This window comes from Argiope bruennichi, chromosome 3 (assembly GCF_947563725.1).
Source record: "Argiope bruennichi chromosome 3, qqArgBrue1.1, whole genome shotgun sequence".
In the NCBI taxonomy this organism is placed as follows: Eukaryota; Metazoa; Arthropoda; class Arachnida; order Araneae; family Araneidae; genus Argiope; species Argiope bruennichi.
The window spans coordinates 5,069,189-5,071,850 of record NC_079153.1 but is presented as its reverse complement, the minus strand read 5'-3'; the positions used below and the strand labels follow the sequence as shown (position 1 = coordinate 5,071,850).

Genomic DNA, 2,662 nt, shown 5'->3' with positions numbered 1-2,662 from the left:
CTGAAGGCCTTTATAATATTATGAGTGAAGTGAAATTTGAAGTTTTAAAATATTTTAATGAAGAAGTTATAATAATAGTTATAATAATAAAGTAGGAATTACATAAAATAATTAATTATTAAAATTTTAACGAGTATTAAGATTGGCGAACCGGCTGGTCGCCAAAGGCGGCTAGTATCTAAATAAAAGAAAGGTAGCTTTTGTCGAACGTGACTCTGAGGGGTTTGAACAAGTGTCTGAGCCTTAATAGACAAGTGCGTCTCTGTTCAATATTATGGGACTAGAAGGGATAGGAATGACATTGATGATCTGGTGGTAGAACGTAGCTAGAACTATCGAAGAGCTTATGAACCTGCATTCTGTGTCATAGCAAAACGTTTCCAGGAAGATTTGGCAGGAGAGAAGAATACTGTTTGTCTACCTCAAGAATAGCTCCCGCCAATATGTCTACGATAGTCTGTTGCCGTGGAAACAAGACCTGCTCCATTTTCAATAGGGGATTTAAAAAGAAAGGCATCCATGTTGGCTTACTAATCGCCTTGATGACGTATTGGCGATTTTTTTTAATTGATTTATAAAGAGTGAAAAAAAAACTGTTTAATATATTAATTATATAATAATATTTAAACTTTTAGACATAAAAATGAAATATTAATGAATATGCAATAAAGATGAAAATTATTACTATAAAAAAGTAATTATTTAACTTTTTAATATTTGTTTAATATTTTCATAACTATTAATAATTATCAAGGACTTTAGATTATTAATACAATGACAGAACTTCGTTGATTATTAAACTTTCAGCATGTATTTTCAAACAATTTCTAAGGCAAAACAGTTTTTAAAGTAAAATAAAATAAAATACCGTCTAAATTTCCAAAATAATGTTCATTCAAGCATTTCAAAATCCTCTAAATCACTCTCACAAGTTTCGGTTTCTTCTGAATCAGAATCATCATTGGTATAAATTTGAAATGACAGTTCGTCCACTAAATCTTCTAACAGTCCATCTTTCTCCCAATAATTATTTTCAAGCTTTTCTACGTGTTTGCAATGCGCTGCCCATTCTGCCGAAGTAACTTAAGTGATAGCTGTTTGAAGAAGAGATTTCAGACTGTCCAAACTTAAATCACCAATAACATTTCGTTCCTTTATTATTCTCTTTACAGAGGACCACACAAATTCGATTGCGTTCAAATCGCAATGATAAGGGGGTAGTCGGATAACTTCATGTCCTTCTTTCTCTATTAAATTATCAATTTTATAGACAATTTTCTTTGGACGATTACTGTCTATAAGAGAGAACAGTTCCGCTTTTCGCATTTTTTGATCGCAGGGTATTCCGTTGTTTTTCAACCAGTCTATCATAACTTTTTTTGTAGAATACTTCGTTGGAGTGGAGTTTTCGACAATCGTATGATACGGTGCATTATCCATGCATACGACACTGTTTGGTTGCAAATTTGGAAGAAGTTTTTCCGACACCCATTTTTTAAAGTTTTCATGGTTCATTTGCCCGTGATAGTCGCCGCTTTTTGTTGATGCTTTATATACTAGTAAAGCACCCGTAAGGAAACCCGTTGATGACCCAGCATGAACAACTATGAGTTTATTTTTCGAATTAACATTTGCTGTAGCTCCCAAAACTGTGTCATCTTGCCAACATTTCTTAAATGTCAAATTGCTGTCTACCCAAGTTTCATCAATATAGACAATCGGTCGTCCAGCTTTCCTGTGACATCTCATTTCTCTCAAATATCTGTCTCCAAAAAACAATATTTGGTCTTTCCATGAGTACTTTTCTGTTATTCACGCACTTCTTCCATCGGAAATTCATTGAATGTAAGACTTTGCACAATGTGTCTTTTTGCCACGAAAATCCAATTTTTTCTTTCAACACGGGTAGTAATTTTCTGAGGGATGGTACTTTCCTTTCTTTTTTGTAAAAGTCTTGAATTGTTTGCCGTATAACACACTTGTCAAAGTCGTCTATTTCACAGTTTCGCTCACTAGGTCTTTTACGGTGTTTACCGGGTGATTTTAAAACTGTCGATGAGCCCGATGTTGAAACTTCCTTCCTTTATTTTTTTTTTATTGTTGCTTCAGAAATTCCAGTTGCTTGAGAAGCCCTTTTCAGAGCTTGTGGGAGTGGAATTAACACAGATTTCGATGAAGCTTCATTGGAACAAAATTCCGCAACATTATATACAATTTTACGTGCCTGCGATTTCAAAATTTCACCCTTCCTTAACTTAAAGGCCATCTTGCAAGTTTAGCAAATTAGCAAAATCAATTAAACCAGTAAGGAACAAATAATTTTAAAAGCAAAAGCAAAATAAACACAAGGATAAGATAACGCGTGCAACTCTTTTAAATCCAAGAAGACGAATGACGTGATGTAACCTTTAATTCCGCCAATTCCCTACACGATTAATCCCCATTAGAAATGAACTAGTCTTGTTACTACAGCGACCGCCACTAGATAGACTTCTTGGCGGGAGCTATTCTTGTGATCGACAGACAGTATAACAGTCTCAGCTGAGCAAAAGCATTCTACCGAAATAAAGAAGAGGCGGTAAACATGCGATTTTGTTGCATCGTATGTTGAGAAGCATCCTTCTCATAAGACGGTAGCTATGAGAGTTGAAATTCATTTAAC

General features: G+C 34.4%; 1 protein-coding gene across 1 annotated transcript; it reads right to left on the bottom strand.

Annotated features, from left to right (window-relative positions):
- Positions 1–1,083: 1,083 nt before the first annotated feature.
- Positions 1,084–1,749, bottom strand: LOC129962477 (uncharacterized). The gene has a single exon (XM_056076213.1). It carries the CDS (start codon positions 1,747–1,749, stop codon positions 1,084–1,086), a length of 666 nt encoding a protein of 221 aa, XP_055932188.1.
- Positions 1,750–2,662: the final 913 nt, after the last annotated feature.

What these genes read in the sequence shown, in the direction of transcription:
- LOC129962477 (XM_056076213.1), bottom strand. Translation starts at nt 1,749, where the DNA reads ATGAGATGTCACAGGAAAGCTGGACGACCGATTGTCTATATTGATGAA.